We start from the raw sequence: 17,355 nt of genomic DNA on the forward strand, positions 1-17,355 counted from the left end.
AGGCTGCTGCGACAATTGGCACAACTGCCATCTACTAATTCCCCAAGTTATGATCACAGGGCACGTTCCCCCGCCCCCCGCACACCGAGAAAACTAGAGTTTGGCCCTGGCATCTCACAAATTCATATCAAATCATTGCAACTCTTGCTTAATTCTGGCACGCAGCTTATTTCTGGTGCTAAACGATAAGAACACATCTCTCCCACCTTAGTCGAATTACACTGGCTCTCAATCAATGAACGCAACAAATACAAAATCAGAATGCTTGTACACAAACTTCTTAATGATCAAAAATGTCATTGGGCAAACGCAATTCTTAAATTCTATCAACCAACTTGACTACTTCGTTCTTCGCAAAGCGGCTTGCTGGAAATTCCATCACCAAAATTTGCCAAACTCCACATTACTCGTGAGTGCGCTTTCTCTGTCGCAGCGCCAACCCTATGGAATTCATTTCCAATTGAAATCAGACCATGTGACTCGCTTACTCAATTCAGAAAAGACATTTATTTAATTTAGCCTATGGTTAAGTTTGCTTTTATCATCTACCTCTTGTGTTTATCAATTGTTTTAATTTGATACTTTTTATTTTATGCATCCTTGTAACATATTTTAACTTTTTTCCTTATTATTTTAATTGTTCATTGTTTTATTTCTTGTCTATTGATTTAATTTTTGTATGTTATTTTGTTCACCGCCTAGGCCTTTTAAGTGTTAGGCAGTTTATACATTTTAATAAATGTAAATGTATATATCTTTAAAGCTAACACTCCGCACCGGGACCATGCTGAGCTACAATGCTGGTAAGTACAAGCAAAGCATTCTACAGATATCTACTGCACCTGACTTGTAACTCGCCTTAAGCTCGGATTTAGAAAGGCGAGTAATGAAATCCAAAACCAAAGCAAGTGGAAACCAATGCCCGTGTTCTGCAGGTCCTACCAAAGGACTGACTGATTTCACCCAGCATGCCTCTGCTGGATCTTGCAATGTTGGGGGCAACTTTTCTCCTCAATTATATTTTTATTGGTTTCATTATTCAGTTCACTTCAGGTATGTACTAGGACAGCAATAACCGACGATGCCTCACCATTTCTACCCTCCCTCAGGAGCCTGGAGCCCAGGCTTTCTGGGAGGATCACTAGAAGATTTGCTTTGAAGTAAAGAACAGGAGGAGCAGAAGGGGCAGCAGCCAATGCACACCTAGCCCTAATTAAATTCCTTAGTCAGCCTAGAAGTCACTGCACAGTTCATGTAGTAACCTGCCAGTTCTCACAGCCAGGTGAGAGACAAGCAGGGGGAAAGCAAATCCAAAAGAGGAGGAGGAGAACAAAAGAGCTTTTTCCAAAGTTCACATTTGTGCAAGAATTTCTCTCTCTGTTTTTTCGGCTCTAGCCTCACCCTCCCTTCCCCACCTGCCCTGGCACTCAAAACAGAATCATACCAGTGTCTGGAACAGTGTTTCCCAACCTTTTCACGCCCAAGGCACACGTACGTTAACAAAAATGTTGCGCGGCACAACAACCTCCGTGGAGTAGGCACTGTAAACTTGGAGCCGACTTGTAGACTTGCATCGGCAAAGGAAGAACTAGGGAAGCACTGAAAGCCCCACCAGTCTCTCTTCCAAATTTTAAAACAAAGGGGGCGAGGGTGAATATATGCATAACCGGTGATGATGGGCCAGCTCCCTCTATATAGAAGTGCAGCATTCAGGGTGAATCACGCCCAGTGCTCAGTTTATGCCGTCCCCTTCTCATTCGGCCTGGGGATAAGACAGAGGCTGGAAAGCGACGGCTCAGGAGGAGCCGTGTGCTGTGTTGTTAATTCCCACACGGTGGGGCTCATGCCGAAGCTAGGCAGGGGGGGAAGGCATGCATCACTACAAACTGCATGCTTAAGAGCCACTCTTGGTGTGTCTTGTTGTTGGGAGGTGCTGAGAGCACAGTCCAAGTGGTGACTTTTCTGTGGCACACCTGGTCGGGTCTGATGGCACACTGGTTGGGAAACACTGGTTTAGAGAGGACCAGAAATCCTAGAGGCATGAAAAGAGAGCTCGGTCAGCAAATAATGGCTGAAAACATGCGGAGAAGCCGCCAAAGGTGAGTTAAATATAAAGGCAACAAAAGTCTCAGAGTGCGGTTCAGCAACCCTCCCCATCTTTTCACTACCGTAAACCAGGTCTATGCTAAATGTCAATATTTAAAACATGGCAGGCACTACCATCACAAACACTATCCAAATCAAGAAAACGCAGATTTTCTTGGCGTCAGTGTGACTTGTGCTACAGACACTGTATTTGCATGGTTTGAGTTTAATTAGAAATGCTTCTGGTTGGGGAGGGGGGAAAAAACGGAGTGATTTTCTTTAAGTTTCCACCTCCCCCATCCCTTGCTAGTCCTTCTTCCCCCTCAGAGATCCATTATTAGCTGCCTACAGCATGGACTTGTTTTACTTTTACATCCAAGTGCTGCAGCAAAGACCTGGTGTGATCAGCAAGGCCAGACGCAGTTCTCCACAAAAAATACGTCCTGCAAAGCTCTGCCTGGCCAGTAGACGCCATCATAAGAACAGCTTGGGCTTGCCTCATTTTTATCTCCCAGAGGCTCTGAAAGGTTCTAGCAGCATTCCCAGCCCCCCCCTCCCTACACCCCAACGCTCCCTGCATTAGCCCGGGGAATACAGAGTAAAACTTGCACCTCCAAATAAGCGCAGGGTGATGTTCTGACCATCCTGCCGCCTAGGAATAGATTTCTTTGTTATTCTAAAAACAAATATGTACAAATCGTTTCCTACTATGGCCATTGCAGATGGTTTGGGCTGACCTGAAACTCATGTAACGTTAAGTCAGACGAGACCTGTAAAAAAAAAAAGACAGGCTCTCTTGGCCACAGACTTAGCGCAGGCATTCAAGGGGGGTATCACATATGGAGGGATCACTCGAGCATCACCAATGTCACCGAACACTGTGCGTACAACTTTAAGCATCAAAGAGCCCTTTTACATAACGCCTCCAGGAAGCTGATGAGAGCTTCCTGCATGAGTTACTGGCTGTTCTACCTCAGGAGTTTTATACATCAATCATCACTATACAACAACCTTTGCCTGAGCAACCACTGAAAGCACTGTCGGAAAGCATTCCATACATTCTCAGGACGTTCTAATGCATGTGTCGGAATTCACTATTAGGACTTTGAGCACTGCTGAAGAACTGAACTGTGATGATAGAAAAAAGATGATCGTTGGCCTAACAAATGTGAAGATGGACTCCAAGTCAGCCCTACAGCATTACCAAGGCCTGCTCATATATTTATTTATTTATTTTGAATTTTTATATACCGATATTCCTATAAAGGATATAGATCACACCGGTTTACAAAGAACTTAACTTTCGCTAGGAGGCGATACAATAAACAGTGCATATAAACCATTGAACATTTTAGAAACAATTGGAATTAAGGAACAACAGCAAGCCTAGAGCCACAATAAATAAATTGTGAGTCAATCATAAATAAAATAAATAAATAAGATAATAATAATAATAATAATAATAATAATAAATATAATAAAAAATAATAATATAGTCTGAACAGCCTAAGCTAGTAGTTCACTTGTCATCTTTAGTAAACCTAAATTCTATTCATATAAGGCAGGGGTGGCCAACTCTGGTTCTGGAGAGCCACAAACAGGCCAGGTTTTCAGGATATCCACAATGAATATGCATGAGATGGCTTTCATACAATGGAAGCAATGCATGCAACCTATCTCATGATGGCATTGAATTAAATATAAGGTTTAAGATCACTGGAAATGTAACTGAACCTGGCAGTGTCTTCCAAAGTTAGGCAAGTACTGATCCTACTCATAAACAGGAAAAAAAAAAAAAAAAGAGCAAGTTTACTTACCTTAAACAGGTTTTTCCATAGGCAGCAGGATGAATTAGCCATGATACATGGGTACAGAGCTGGGTACGTCGAGTAACATTATAGAAATATTACTTAATAGGTGACATCTGATGGCACTGAATGGTCCCTTCTCTCCTAGCTTATAGAGCTTTTTGCTCTACTGAACATGTGTGGGAGTTCCTACACGAGTGCTGCCTCGTGAACCCCTCAGTGTATTTTAGAGTTAAGCTTTAGCTAGGTAGTCTCCAGGGAGGCGGGCAGGTATTAGGTATGGCTAATTCATCCTGCTGTCTACTAGGAGAACCCTATTTATCGTAAACAAACTTGCTTTCTCTGTCGACAAGAAGAGCTGAATTAGCCATGGCACATGGGGACTCCCAAGCTGAGGGTTGCAGCAGAGCGATTAGTGAAAAAGCAACCCAGAACCTCCAACTTCCCCCCCCCCCTCCAGTTCTTGGAGAGTAGACTTCTGAGTGAACAGGCTGCACAAAACTGCATGCCCAAAGCTACTGTCGCTTCATAATAGATTGTCCAGACAGTAATGGGACGTGACGATGTGAATGGACAGCCAAGCTGCAGCTTTGCAGATGTATGAACACACACTCTTTTTAGTGACCTCCTTCCCTCTCCGCTCAGGGAGCTGAGCCGAAAGATTAGGTACAATCCATAAAATGACTGAACCCTGAAAGCTATTCTGCCCTTTTACAAAGCTCCGCGCAGTACTTTTGCTAAAGCCCAAGGATTTATATTTGGCAGTGGAATATTTATAACCTAATCACTGTAGTCACATTTGCATAAACAAGGTCCTCACCAGATACCACTATAACAAACTAGCACCGCTACTACTTCAAACAATGTTAAATTTAGAATAAGTCAGAGTTCAGATGCCAAGATAACGCTCTGCCAAACAAACCTCGCAGAACAAGATGACAGCAGGAGCCTGGATCTCTTAACAGTAACCCACAGGTAAGGGAGTTCCACTGGCTAGGAAAAGCAAATAGTCCACTTCACTCGCATATTATCAAGACACGGAGAGACATGGACAGACCAAGCCAACTCAAGTTATAGAGCAGAGTGGGCATGCATTAGCAAGTTTTGTTTTACTTCAAGTGAGATCATGAGAATGGAAAATGGCAGCAAGAGCTGTGCTTCTATTTAATGAAGCCAAAGAAGCAAAAATTTGCTTTTAATATTTTAAGCTCTCATTTCTGGTCACTGGTTAAGGAGAAACAAAGGAAAACTTCCTCCTACCAAGGTATTGCATTTCCAGTTTAATAATTCATGCTGAAAGCGCAGCCCTTAAAAAGCTACAAGAGTTTTAGCTTTGCTTTGAATCATCTGAAGAGCAGCATGTGCTAGCAATGCAATGTGTGTGCAGCGCGCACTGCTACAAGGGTTTCATTCGCAATATGTCAAACATCGTTTGAAAGCTGACGCAACTCGAAGCTGTTTCGTAGCGTCTTTAAGCTCCAGGCTCACACTTCACTAATTTCCGTCTCAAAAACAGTGCCCTTTCAGCTGGGAAATCTTTCACCAATGTGGTCAAAGAGATTGGTAATCCATTAATTTTTTTCTCATTTAATTTGTTTTTAACCCAGAAGTTTCCTCCTGCTCCTCCAGGCCTCCAGAGCTGGGGAACGCTGGTGCTATGAACCTTCAATTCACAACCGCTCAGGGATTATTTTCCCCTTTATGAAACACCTCAACATAGTCTGCTTATTGCATTGACAGCCAAGGGTCGAGGAAGGGTGGGTGCGGGGAGTGGCCAAGCACCAGGGCTCCTGCCGGAACCCTGCAATCATGGGTCCTGAATTCTGCCACTAGGTGTTACCCTTGAACAACTGCCATGACTACCCCCTTCTACCTCCAGGGGCTGTGAATGATGCCTGCGCAGCACACCCAGCTAACCTGAGGAGCGAAGACTCTAACTTGGGGAAGGAGCCAGGGACCATTCATGTAGTGTTGCACAGCCCTGGCACTGAGCCACTGACTAGGCCAATCCAATGGGATGCATTTTTTTTTTTTTTAAAGTTCACATTTTATTCTAATTGTTACATGCCAGACATGCAATGGGTGGAAAAATAGTGCTGAACTCTTACCTTGGGTGGTTTTCTAGTAAGGCCAAATCAGCAATAGCAAACGGAGAAGATTATCGACATATCAGCACATCACCAAAAGACAAGGAAAAGAAAAGGAAAAAAAAGAACAGAAATTTAGAAAAAATAAACCAGATCAACATTTTAGTTAATTTTGTGACTTTATGTATTAAACACTCACAGAAACATAATGCAACAACATAGTTCTTGTCTACGTTAGGATATACTGTATCATATAGTTCTTTCTGGTGTTTAGAAGGTGTGTGTGTGTCATCTACAAACACAGAAAAATTCTGAATAGGAGAATTAACAGCTCACTAAAACCTCAAGAATGTTATCAAGAAGAATGCTTTGCTAATATTGACATCCAAGACCCTTTGCTTCCCTATTATCTCTGCATTTTTATGCATGCATAGCTATTCAATTAATCAATTTTAAAATACCCACTTTATCTTTTATAGCTCATTTGAAAAGTATTCTCATCATATGAATCAGAATAAAGGAATCAACTAGTTGGCCCACTGAAACCATTCAAATAAATGTCATGATTCACAGCTAAATATGCAGTTCTTCAAGTATCCTAATGTGCAGATGGACAGTAAAACAATGAAAAAAGTTAGCTTTTTTAATTACATTTTTCAAGTTACATTATTGCTGCTGGACCAGACACCACTGGCTCCTAAAAGAGGGACCCATGAAGCTACCTTTCCCTAAAAGCCGTTGGCAACTGCAGCAGATAAATGGGCCGATGCAGTAATGCCAACAAAACTGAAATGCTCATTATCTCCCAAGATCCCCTCACCATCTCTTCAAGCGCCTCTCACCCAAACTCAATTAGCAAGTTCTCACCAGACGTCAGGGATCTTGGAGCCTGGCTAGACAACAATCTAAACCTAAAAAAGTTTGTAAACAATACCGCAAAGGACTGCTTTTACAAACTGCAAGTCCTCAGAAAGCTAAAACCCCTCCTTCACTTCTCTGACTTCCGGCTAGTACTTCAATCCATCATACTATCTAAGCTCGATTATTGCAACTCCCTCCTTCTCGGTCTACCCTCAAATACCATCAAACCCTTACAAATGGTTCAAAACGCCGCTGCCAGAATACTTACAAACTCTAATAAAAGAGATCACATCACTCCAATCTTTCGTAACCTACATTGGCTTCCTATTAACCACAGGATCCTCTATAAAGTGCTCACAATTATTCACAAAGCAACATACAATCTTGCTCCGATCATATTAAGCACCCAACTCCAACCTCATACTTCATCCAGACCAATTAGAAGCGCATACAAAGGCACATTGCAAGCCCCTCAGGTAAAATCATCACTGAGCAAAAGAGCACTATCTTCAGGAGGCCCCCACCAATGGAATGCGCTCCCCCCAGATCTAAGACTAGAACCAAGTCATCAGGAGTTCAAAAAAAAGCTAAAAACATGGCTTTTCCGTCAAGCCGTCAAGCTAAAAACATGGCTTTTCCGTCAAAAAAAAGCTAAAAACATGGCTTTTCCGTCAAGCCTTCCCAGATATCTAATGCTACCTAATCAAGTCTTTTAACCCAAATCATGGGTTATCTCACTGTTTTTTCCTATTACAATTTTTTTCAACTGTACCTTAATTTTTTAGCTCTTTCATCTTTGTATTTATACTTTACTCACACTCCATTTACTCTATCTCTTTTATATTTTTTTTCTATATAATATTTATTACTACATTACTATGTTTAATTGGTTATCTATTCTATTTGTTCCATAATTTATTGTTAGTTCTATTGTTACCTGTTTTATTGTTCAACTGTTCTATGTAAAGCCCACTACTCTTTTTGGGCATTTAAAAGTTGTATGTAAACCGGATTGATTTGTAGTTCCTACAAGAACTTCGGTCTATAAAAATTAAAAATAAATAAATAAAATAAATGGAGATTAGCCCCTGTTTGGCCGCGCGTTTTCAACGTGCTATTTTTACCCCTTAAACGCGCGGCCAACCCCTCCAAAACTAATAGGGCCCGCAACATGCAAATGCACGTTGATGAGCCTATTAGTTAGTCCCGCGCAATCCAGAAAGTAAAATGTGCAGCCAAGCCGTACATTTTACTCTCAGAAATTAACGCCTGCCAAAGGCAGGAGTTAATTTTGGTCGGCACAGGGAAAGTGTACAGAAAAGCAGAAAAAACTGCCCTTTTCTGTACACCCTCTGACTTAATATCATAGCGATAAGTCGGAGGTCCCCCCCCCCCCAAAAAAAAATCAGCCCGCAGCTCACGGGTTGGAAGATGGACACTCAATTTTGCCGGCGTCCGTTTTCCGAACCCGTGGCTGTCAGCCGCCGTTTCTGCCAATAAGGAAGCGCTAGGGACGCCTCCTTATTACCGGGGGCCCTCATTTTAATACTAAATCGCTCACCCAGGAGACTGGCCTGGGCGCGCGTCAGGAGACCGGGCGCTCGCCTCGGAGCGCCGGCTCTCCCGCGCATTTTACTGTATCAGCCTGAAAGTGCACTTTCATACCTAAAACAGCAGGAGAATAGCAGCTGTGGAGAGGGAAGGGTTAGAGAGACAGGCTGTGCATGCGCAGTAGGCCTTGTGAATATGAAAAGAAGTTGGGAGCGTACCCTCCCCTACAGTGCCCTTAAGCTCTCCTGATTGTGCAGTTGCAGGAAAAACCATAGAATTACCTTGTTGCCGCATGACTGACACCTGCCACAGAATCAACATTCCTGAAGTTTTCCCGCCTTGTAATTCAATCTTTTGAAGAAAGCTACAGAATGTCTGTCTGCCTTCTGGCTCAGCTCTCTCTCTCTGCTCCAGCCCCTCCCCTTGCAAACAGCCAGTGAGGAACCCTCTCCTTCTGTTGTTCCACCATGCCCTTTCTACTATCCTGAAGTGAACAGGAGGGGAAGGGTAAAGCTGAAGTGGACAGACAGCAGTTAAAATGTTTGATCCCTCAAAGATCTCTTAAATCCTTATCAAACTAAAGATGACTGATGGTATGGTTTTGAAGCAGCTCCAAGAATACTTGGACAAGCATGAAGTTTTGTTCCATTACCAATTTCGGTTTCATCCCGACCATGGTATAGAAATACTATTATTGTCATGCATGGATATTTGGTCGGAGGTTTGTGTTAGCATTTCTGGACATATTATCTGAATGCAATACCCTTAACCATGAGCCTTTTTCGGTGTAATTGGCAAATATAGGGATCTACGATGTGGTTTGGGTTCTATTTCATGGAATGGGGTCAGCAGTTCAAGGCTGAACATGCATCTTCTAAATGGTTTTCTCTAGGCAATGGAGTGCCTCAAGGTTCTGCTTTATCCGCTCTCCTGCTTAATATCTGAGACCACTTTGCAGATTATTGGCTGATTTGGATATTTTGCAGGTGATATTCAATTTTCAGTCCCTGTTACATTGGCAATCCCCGTCATACTGAAAAAAAAGTTGCAGAGCATATTGTAGCCATCAAGCAATAGTTATTTGTGAATAAGCTGATGTTAAATGTCAGTAAGGTCTAGATTTATCAAAATGCTATAACTATAGCAGAAATAGCACCAGTGATAAGAGAGAGATATGGTTAGGTTAATTACCCTCTTCCCACATCACATAGGCAATTTCTGCAAGGCACGATACATTTTTGCACTTGTGCTATTTTTCACTTCGCACTCTGATTAATACATCACGGGAGAGAGAGCACCTCTGTATAGAGTCAGTTTGACTATATATGTACCACTGTAGAGGGGCACTTTGAATCGGGTTGGGATTACAGAAACTTTTTGACATCACTAAAGATTTGTAGTCATTATAATGGATGAAAAGTATAACTAATTGATAAATGACCCAGAAAGATGGATTTGATGGTTCTGTCAAGATTTCTTTGCTGTGATGTTTCTCCACCTCTGCAAATTGGGAAAGGGTGGTCCCAATATTGGCACTGATTATGTATTTAGGTGTAATTATGGACTCCGTGCTAAAGCCCTTTCTTATTCTAGCAGAATGATTTTATAGGCTTTTGTGCTCAATGGCATAGACTAATGCAATGCTATATGTTCTGACACGGAGTTTATGGTTGACCTTGCAGCATCTTTTAATATCACCAAGCATAAAGGAAGTTAATTTACAAGACGTCCATCATCGTGCCATTTTCATAATTGGTCCTAAGTTATGAAACTTTCTTCCTGATGAGATTAAGTCGATAAATGATTTAAAGGTTTTTACAAAAAACATGAAAAGTTATTCCTTCAGGAAGCTTTTTCTGCTATAGTAGAATGATGTAATTGTTTAATTTTAAGATTTTAATGTGTGTTATTATTTTGTTTAATGTATTTTAAATATCTACTTGTAATCCGTTTAGTGTGAGCCATTACAGGTGAAATATAAATATTTTTATATTTAAATCAAACCTAAAGACATGGCTATTTAAGTGTGCATTTGAGAATGAAAATTCAGATAAAAGCATGATGATGTAATAACTGAACAGAAATAGCACGATATTTTTATTTTTATTTTATTATTTTAATTTATTTTACTGTAAAGGCTACCAATATTTTACTGTAATTTTATATGTTATAGTTAATTCCAAGTTGCTTTATGTAGAAGTCTATATTTTGTTTTAACAGCTATTTTGATTTTTATTCTTATTCTATGTAATTTTTAGCTGTTACTCTTTTATGAACTATTGTATTTCCTGTACCTAATTTGTAAACCGGTGAGATGGTTAGTCATCGGTATATAAACAACAATAAACATAAACATAAACATTTTAATTAAATAAGTGGGGCTGCCAGCCTCAGTTTTGAAATTATTGCAGGAAGTGCAGAATGCAGCTGGATACGTGCATGAAGGAACGCACTGCAGGGATCATATTACCCCAATACGTAGCACTTTGCATTGTTTGCCAGTTTATAACCATATCTGATTCAAGATTTTAACTTTAGTTTTTAAATCACTCAGTGCAAAGGCCCCTGTCTTTCTGTGCCCAGCGCTAAGGATGTGTACACTTTCATGGCTGTTAAGATCTCAGAGGAAAAATTATTGGACATCCCTTCCTTAAGAATAGCACACTTGTGTGAGACAAGGGTGCGAGTATTTTCAGTTGCAGGCCCAACAGCCTGGAACAGTCTGCTGGACAAGCTGAGGGTTGAGATTTGTTTGAGCTCTTTCAGGAAGCAGTTAAAATCATTGTTTATTCAAGCTTCTGGAAACCAAAACCAAGTCTGAATGATTATAGGTTTTCATACAGCCACTGCAGCAGGTTACAGGTTGATTGTGGAGGTTGTTTAGAAACATAGAAATGACGGCAGAAGAAGACCAAACGGCCCATTCAGTCTGCCCAGCAAGCTTTGCACATTTTTTTTCTCATACTTATCTGTTACTCTTGGCTCCTAGTAACCTTTTGGTTCTATTTCCCTTCCATCCCCACCATTAATGCAGAGAGCAGTGTTGGAACTGCATCTATGTGAAATATTTAGCTTAATTAGTTAGGGGTAGTAACCGCCGCAATAAGCAAGCTACACCCTTGCTTATTTGTTTTCCCAGACTATGTAATTCAGTCCTTTTCTTCATTCCCCCTGCCGTTGAAGCAGAGAGCCATGCTGGTTATGTGTGAAGCATCTTTCTCCCCTGCCGTTAAAGCAGAGAGCTATGCTGGATATGCGTAAAGTATCAGTCTTTCTCCCCAGCCGTTGAAGCAGAGAGCTATGCTGGATATGCAGTGAAAGTGAAGTATCAGGCTTATTTGGTTTGGGGTAGTAACCGCCATAACAAGCAAGCTACTCCCTGCTTTTTTGTGAATGCAAATCCTTTTTTCCACATTCATTCACGTCCTCTAGACTTTATGGATCCACAGTGTTTATCCCACGCCCCTTTGAAGTCCTTCACAGTTCTGGTCTTCACCACTTCCTCCGGAAGGGAATTCCAAGCATCCACCACCCTCTCCGTGAAGAAATACTTCCTGACATTGGTTCTGAGTCTTCCTCCCTGGAGCTTCAAATCGTGACCCCTGGTTCTGCTGATTTTTTTCCAACGGAAAAGGTTTGTCGTTGTCTTTGGATCACTAAAACCTTTCAAGTATCTGAAAGTCTGTATCATATCACCTCTGCTCCTCCTTTACTCCAGTGTGTACATATTTAGATTCTTCAATCTCTCCTCATAAGTCATTCGATGAAAACCTTCTACCTTTTTGGTCGCCCTTCTCTGGACCGCCTCCTTCTTGTCTCTGTCTTTTCGGAGATACGGTCTCCAGAACTGAACACAGTACTTCAGGTAAGGCCTCACCAAGGACCTGTACAAGGGGATAATCACTTCCCTTTTCCTACTCAATATTCCTCTCTCTATGCAGCCCAGCATTCTTCTGGCTTTAGCTATCGCCTTGTCACATTGTTTTGCCGACTTCAGATCGTTAGACATCACCACCCCAAGGTCTCTCTCCTGCTCCGTGCATATCAGCCTTTCTCCCCCCATTGAATACAGTTCATTTGGATTTCCACTCCCCATATGCATGACTCTGCACTTCTTGGCATTGAATCTCAACTGCCATATCTTCGACCACTCTTCCAGCTTCTTTAAATCCCGTCTCATTCTCTCCACTCCTTCCGGCGTGTCCACTCTGTTGCAGATCTTAGTGTCGTCCGCAAAAAGACAAACCTTACCTTCTATCCCGTCTGCAATGTCGCTCACAAAGATATTGAACAGGACAGGTCCCAATACTGATCCTTGCGGTACCCCACTTAACACCGCTCTCTCTTCAGAGAGAGTTCCATTTACCAACACACATTGTTTTCTGTCCTTCAACCAGTTTGCAATCCAGGCCACCACCTCGACACTCACTCCTAAACTTCTCATTTTATTCACCAGTCTCCTGTGCGGGACCGTATCAAAAGCTTTGCTGAAATCCAAGTAGATGACATCGAGTGCCCTTCCTTGATCCAATTCCTTGGTTACCCAGTCAAAAAAGTCAATCAGATTTGTCTGACAGGATCTTCCCCTGGTGAATCCATGCTGCCTCTGGTCCAGCAATTCTCCTGACTGTAGATAGTTCACTACTCTCTCTTTCAACAGTGACTCCATTACTTTTCCCACCACCAAAGTGAGGCTAACCGGTCTGTAGTTACCAACCTCTTCTCTGTTCCCACTCTTGTGAAGCAGGACCACCACCGCTCTTCTCCAATCACTCGGCACCACTCCCGTTTCTAGGGATCTATTGAACAGGTCACACAGCGGACCCACCAGCACATCTCTGAGCTCTCTCAGTATCCTGGGATGAACTTCAACAGGCCCCATGGCTTTGTCCACTTTCAGTTTCTCCAGCTCTTCCCATACATTTTTTTTTACTACAAATGGAGTAACATCTACTCCACTCCCCTCCAGTTTCTTGTTAACTAGCGATGGTCCTTCTCCAGGGTCCTCTTTAGTGAACACAGAACAATCACAATTGCAGCATTCGAAATCAGTACTCTTGTCATTGAGATGTTTTTACAGTTTACCTGCATAAAAATGTGGTTTGAGACTTGTACCCCCTTGGAGTGGGTAAAAGGATGAATTTGTAATGGAAAATTATGCACACAAAAACTGAAAATTCTGCAAACTTTATATTGGTCAAAATAACAATTTACATGACAGTCTAAGTAATTACATTTTAAATTATTACAGAAAAAAGTTATTAAAGTTTGTATTTGTTTTTATCTGGTTTTTTTTAAATGGGTGTTTTATTGTACCCTGCCTAGTATTTGTAGATAGAGCAGGTAATAAATAATTGTAAATAAATAAATAAATGATTTGATATAATTCCTTGATGAAGTGATGATGTTTTTGAAGAATTTCATCTTTATACAAAGGTTCTTGCACTTCCATATGTGGCCAATCATACACCAGCTACAAAGACCTGGATGTGTTTTTTGGAAATCTGCAACTCTGTTGTCCCCCAGCTGGCAGGGGGGGCATTAATTTCAATTCATAGAAGCCTTGATGACTGGTACTATTGCTAGCAAGTTTCCATGGGTGCTAATTCAACTCTTTTTGTGTCTGTTACCATCTGCCCAATATATGTGCATATATCTTTCTGTTTCACGAAAAACATGAAAAACTACTCATAGAGGCCAAAGCATTTACTTGTGTGTTAAGAGCCTGTGCGCTGAAATTCAATGCATGGTTTTAACGTACAGCTTCATTAAAAAAAATTTTTTTTTAAATTACCAAAGCAGTAAGTTAATGCTATGCTAATGCATCAGTAGTTAAAATGCACATACACAGAGTCAGAATGTGCGGTCAGCGAAGGCTGAATGCACATTTTAACTTGGGAGGGGAGAGACTGAATGGGAGAGAGTGTATAGGAGCAAATCTCTTGCTGTACGCCTAATTTAGAAATATATCTTTCCTTTCTGCTCCTAGAGAGCTATCTGGCCACGGTTAGACTTGAAAAATAAACGCACTTTCGAGCTTCTGCCTCTTGTCTTCCGAGGGGGGGGGGGGGGGAACCTCAGCGGCAGATCCAAGATTAGAAATTTTACTCCACCGCTGACCAGGAGTAAAGTTTCTAGCATTAAGAAAATGTATGCTCAGCCAGCCCCAACCTCTCTGCACTGGGGGGAGGATGCTTAATGCCTTCATTTGCATGGAATTTCCATGTGAGGGCATGGAGCTGAGCACATATTTTTAAAAGCACATTTTGTGCAGGTAAAACTCTTTCCTACATCGGGAGTAATATTTACCTGCACAAAATATGCATTTAAGTGCAAATAAGTCCATGCATTCAGCTGAATGCACTTTATTACATCGGCCTGATACTGAGGGCAATTTCAGCATACATAGGCTCATATACTCTGAAAGACAATTCTCAAGAAAATATAGAAAAGTTGGATGCACTGTTTTTCAACTAAAAGAAAGAGAGACATTTTACAGTTCAAAATTTATAATGCCTTTATTTGATAAAAAGTTGAGTTTTGAACTTGGTAAATTTTGTATTTGTATATAGTTTAAATAATGTTTAAAAACAAAACATGAACAGTTTTCAATAAAAACTGACTTTTTTTTGCATAGTCTTTATGCCAAATTATGCAAATTTGTCACATAACTGCCTCAGAATTTTGAAAAATCTACGACAGGAAACTGGGGCTCTGCCTATATATATATGGGATACAAGCTCAGACGGTAACTTTCATACTGGTGAGCAGGTGCACATTGGCCTGTGTGTACCGGCAAGCACCCAGGGATGCGGCCATTTTGTAACTTACACGTGTATATGCACGCAGGTTATAAAATAGCCCAACCACGCGCACATATGCTCCCAATTTTAAGTGGATACAAGCCTATGCCCGTAAATCCCGTTTCTACTATGTAAGTCGTGGAATTTTAAAAGAGGCGTGCATCCATGCCATTGCCAGTTTCACCAGTTCATCCACCAGCTCACCCAGTTAACAGCTAGGTCCTCCAACCCCACTGGTTTGATAGTCTGCACTCCTCCCAGACCCTTTAAACCTCTGAGAAATGGCTCTCTATTTTTTTTTTTAACTTATGCTTTATCCATAGCAGAAGTAAAGTTATGCAGCAGGGGATTTGGGTGTGTTCCCAGAAGTGTAAGCATTTATGCTCACATCTCTTAGCTACATGCCAAAATACCCATGTCCCACCCAGACCATGACTACGCCCCTTTTTGAAACTTTTTCAGATGTGCGAGCATCTGGGAGGCTTTTTTTTTTCAGTATCTTTATTGGGTTTTGTTTTGTTTTGCACAGCAATGTTAAATAACAGAACTTCCATTTCTATACAGCAATTTTGCAACAGATAACGGATACACTTGTAGTCGTAAGCCTTCCCCCTCCCGCCCTTCCCCAGATACCCCATCCCCCTTACCACCCCCACCTCTCACAGTACCTCTAAGACAAGTACTCACTATCATCAAATATCCAGGTCCCCATTGCCCCTAAAATACCTCTCGTAGACTACCAATAAATGACAGTCCCCCAAAATATGTCATAATTTCTCTCTTATTTCAACCCCAATAATGGCATGGAGCTACAGAGTTTGCCCGGGATCACAGAGAAGAATGGGTGCTATACCCCTGAAAATCAATTTTTGGATTTTTCACTTAAGGGATCTATAGATTTGTATTCTAAAAGCATCAATTCCATCATGTTCGCCTTCCACATTGCTACTGAGGGTCCTTCCCCAGCTACCCAGGTGGACATGATACACTTTGCTATTAAACTAGCCTTAATCAGCAGAATTTTCTGATCCTTGTTAGCTTTAACTAGTCCCCCCCTTTATCCCTAATATACAGAATGCTTCTGACTCCATGACTGTTACACCCAACAAGGAATTTAGAAATTGTAAAACCAAGCTCTAGAATTGTTGAATCAAGACCCATTGCCATAGACAGTGCAAAAATGTTGCCCTTACAACCTTACACTTTGAACATTGGTCTGAACGAATCTGGGCCTTAAAGGCCTTCACAGGCCAGAGATATAATTTATGAAGTATTTTAAATTGCATTTCTTTTAGTGCCATGCTCTCCGTGGCTTTATTAATAGACAGAATTCCTGCCAGAACCTCCTCTCCTGAAATATATTCTCCAATGTCCCTCCCCCACTTAGCTGCTATATCGTCCATATGTAGGTACAGATTGAAAGTATTTGTATGCCAAAGACAAAGTGAATCTCCTCGCCTTCCCCATATGTAGAAACCTCGAAAGCACCAGAGGTATATTCACTAGACCTATTTTTCAAAAGACTGGAAACATAGCTCTGATCTTGAATATACCGGAGAAAGTCCCTGGAGCAAAGCCCCAGGTGTTCACTACAATAAGACATTGTGTGCATCGTCCCCGATTGTAAATCAACAAATGACTGTATAGTATTAAGACCCATAGCCTCTAGCTTTCTAAATATAACATTAGCATCTCCAGCCTAAAAATGTGGATTCCCCGTTAACGGAATGCAAGGTGAGACATCCCAGGAGAGGTGAAGTAATGTCCTAAGGAACTTCCATGTCCTTCTATGTGTTCCAAAATATTAAGACTGGGAAATATAAGCTAGCAGGGAAGCCCCAGGAGAATGGAGTATGTATTTTAAGTGCAACGGAGATAGATAATTGACTTCGATTTCCAACTTACTAGAATTCCCACGATCCCCTCACCACCCAGCTAGACACTATCCATATAACAGGCTATGTTATATTACTTAATAAGAGAAAAGCTCATGCCTCTCTCTATTTTGGGATACCTGAACTTAGCCACAGAAATCTCACCCTTTTAGACCACCAAATAAAGCGAGCACAGAATGAGTTGATCAACTTAATATCCTTATGTCTCATTATGATGGGAACCATTTTAATATATATAATACCTTGGGGATTAGTATCATCTGCA

The 17,355-nt window shown here is 41.4% G+C and overlaps 1 protein-coding gene across 7 annotated transcripts in view; it reads right to left on the reverse strand.

Annotated features, from left to right (window-relative positions):
• The window catches only part of KIF13A (kinesin family member 13A), a 374,589-nt gene that overhangs the window by 228,320 nt on the left and 128,914 nt on the right, over positions 1-17,355 (reverse strand). For all 7 annotated transcript variants that reach the window (XM_029590723.1, XM_029590721.1, XM_029590724.1 and 4 more), the window contains exon 3: positions 6,002-6,014. In XM_029590723.1, coding sequence (XP_029446583.1) covers positions 6,002-6,014 — 13 coding nt within the window. The remainder of the gene's footprint in view (positions 1-6,001; positions 6,015-17,355) is intronic.

This window comes from Rhinatrema bivittatum, chromosome 2 (assembly GCF_901001135.1).
Source record: "Rhinatrema bivittatum chromosome 2, aRhiBiv1.1, whole genome shotgun sequence".
NCBI classification, from domain to species: Eukaryota; Metazoa; Chordata; class Amphibia; order Gymnophiona; family Rhinatrematidae; genus Rhinatrema; species Rhinatrema bivittatum.